We start from the raw sequence: 243 nt of genomic DNA, 5'->3' as shown, positions 1-243 counted from the left end.
CTTCCGATCTACACAATTTACCTTCATAGAGAAGATCGGGGACCCCATTGTACAGAATGTCAGGTGTGGCGTCAGCAGTCAACGTCACGGGGCTGGCGTTGGGGGATGCCAGGTAGTAGATGTTGCCCTCGTTCACCACCACCAGCGACGCCCCTGCCTCGCCCACCCACGCCGCGTGCTGGTACCGCGGGTGGCCCACCTCTTGCCGCCAGAGCTTCAAGGGGTAGTAGTGGCTGCGGGCGG

At 62.1% G+C, this 243-nt stretch overlaps 1 protein-coding gene across 1 annotated transcript in view; it reads right to left on the bottom strand.

Annotated features, from left to right (window-relative positions):
- LOC119590790 (inactive dipeptidyl peptidase 10-like) overlaps nt 1-243 on the bottom strand; it is a 39595-nt gene that overhangs the window by 21053 nt on the left and 18299 nt on the right. Inside the window, exon 6 of the mRNA XM_037939503.1 lies at nt 22-233. Coding sequence (XP_037795431.1) covers nt 22-233 — 212 coding nt within the window. The remainder of the gene's footprint in view (nt 1-21; nt 234-243) is intronic.

This window comes from Penaeus monodon, chromosome 27 (assembly GCF_015228065.2).
Source record: "Penaeus monodon isolate SGIC_2016 chromosome 27, NSTDA_Pmon_1, whole genome shotgun sequence".
NCBI classification, from domain to species: domain Eukaryota; kingdom Metazoa; phylum Arthropoda; class Malacostraca; order Decapoda; family Penaeidae; genus Penaeus; species Penaeus monodon.
This window is presented reverse-complemented; position numbering and strand designations above follow the sequence as displayed.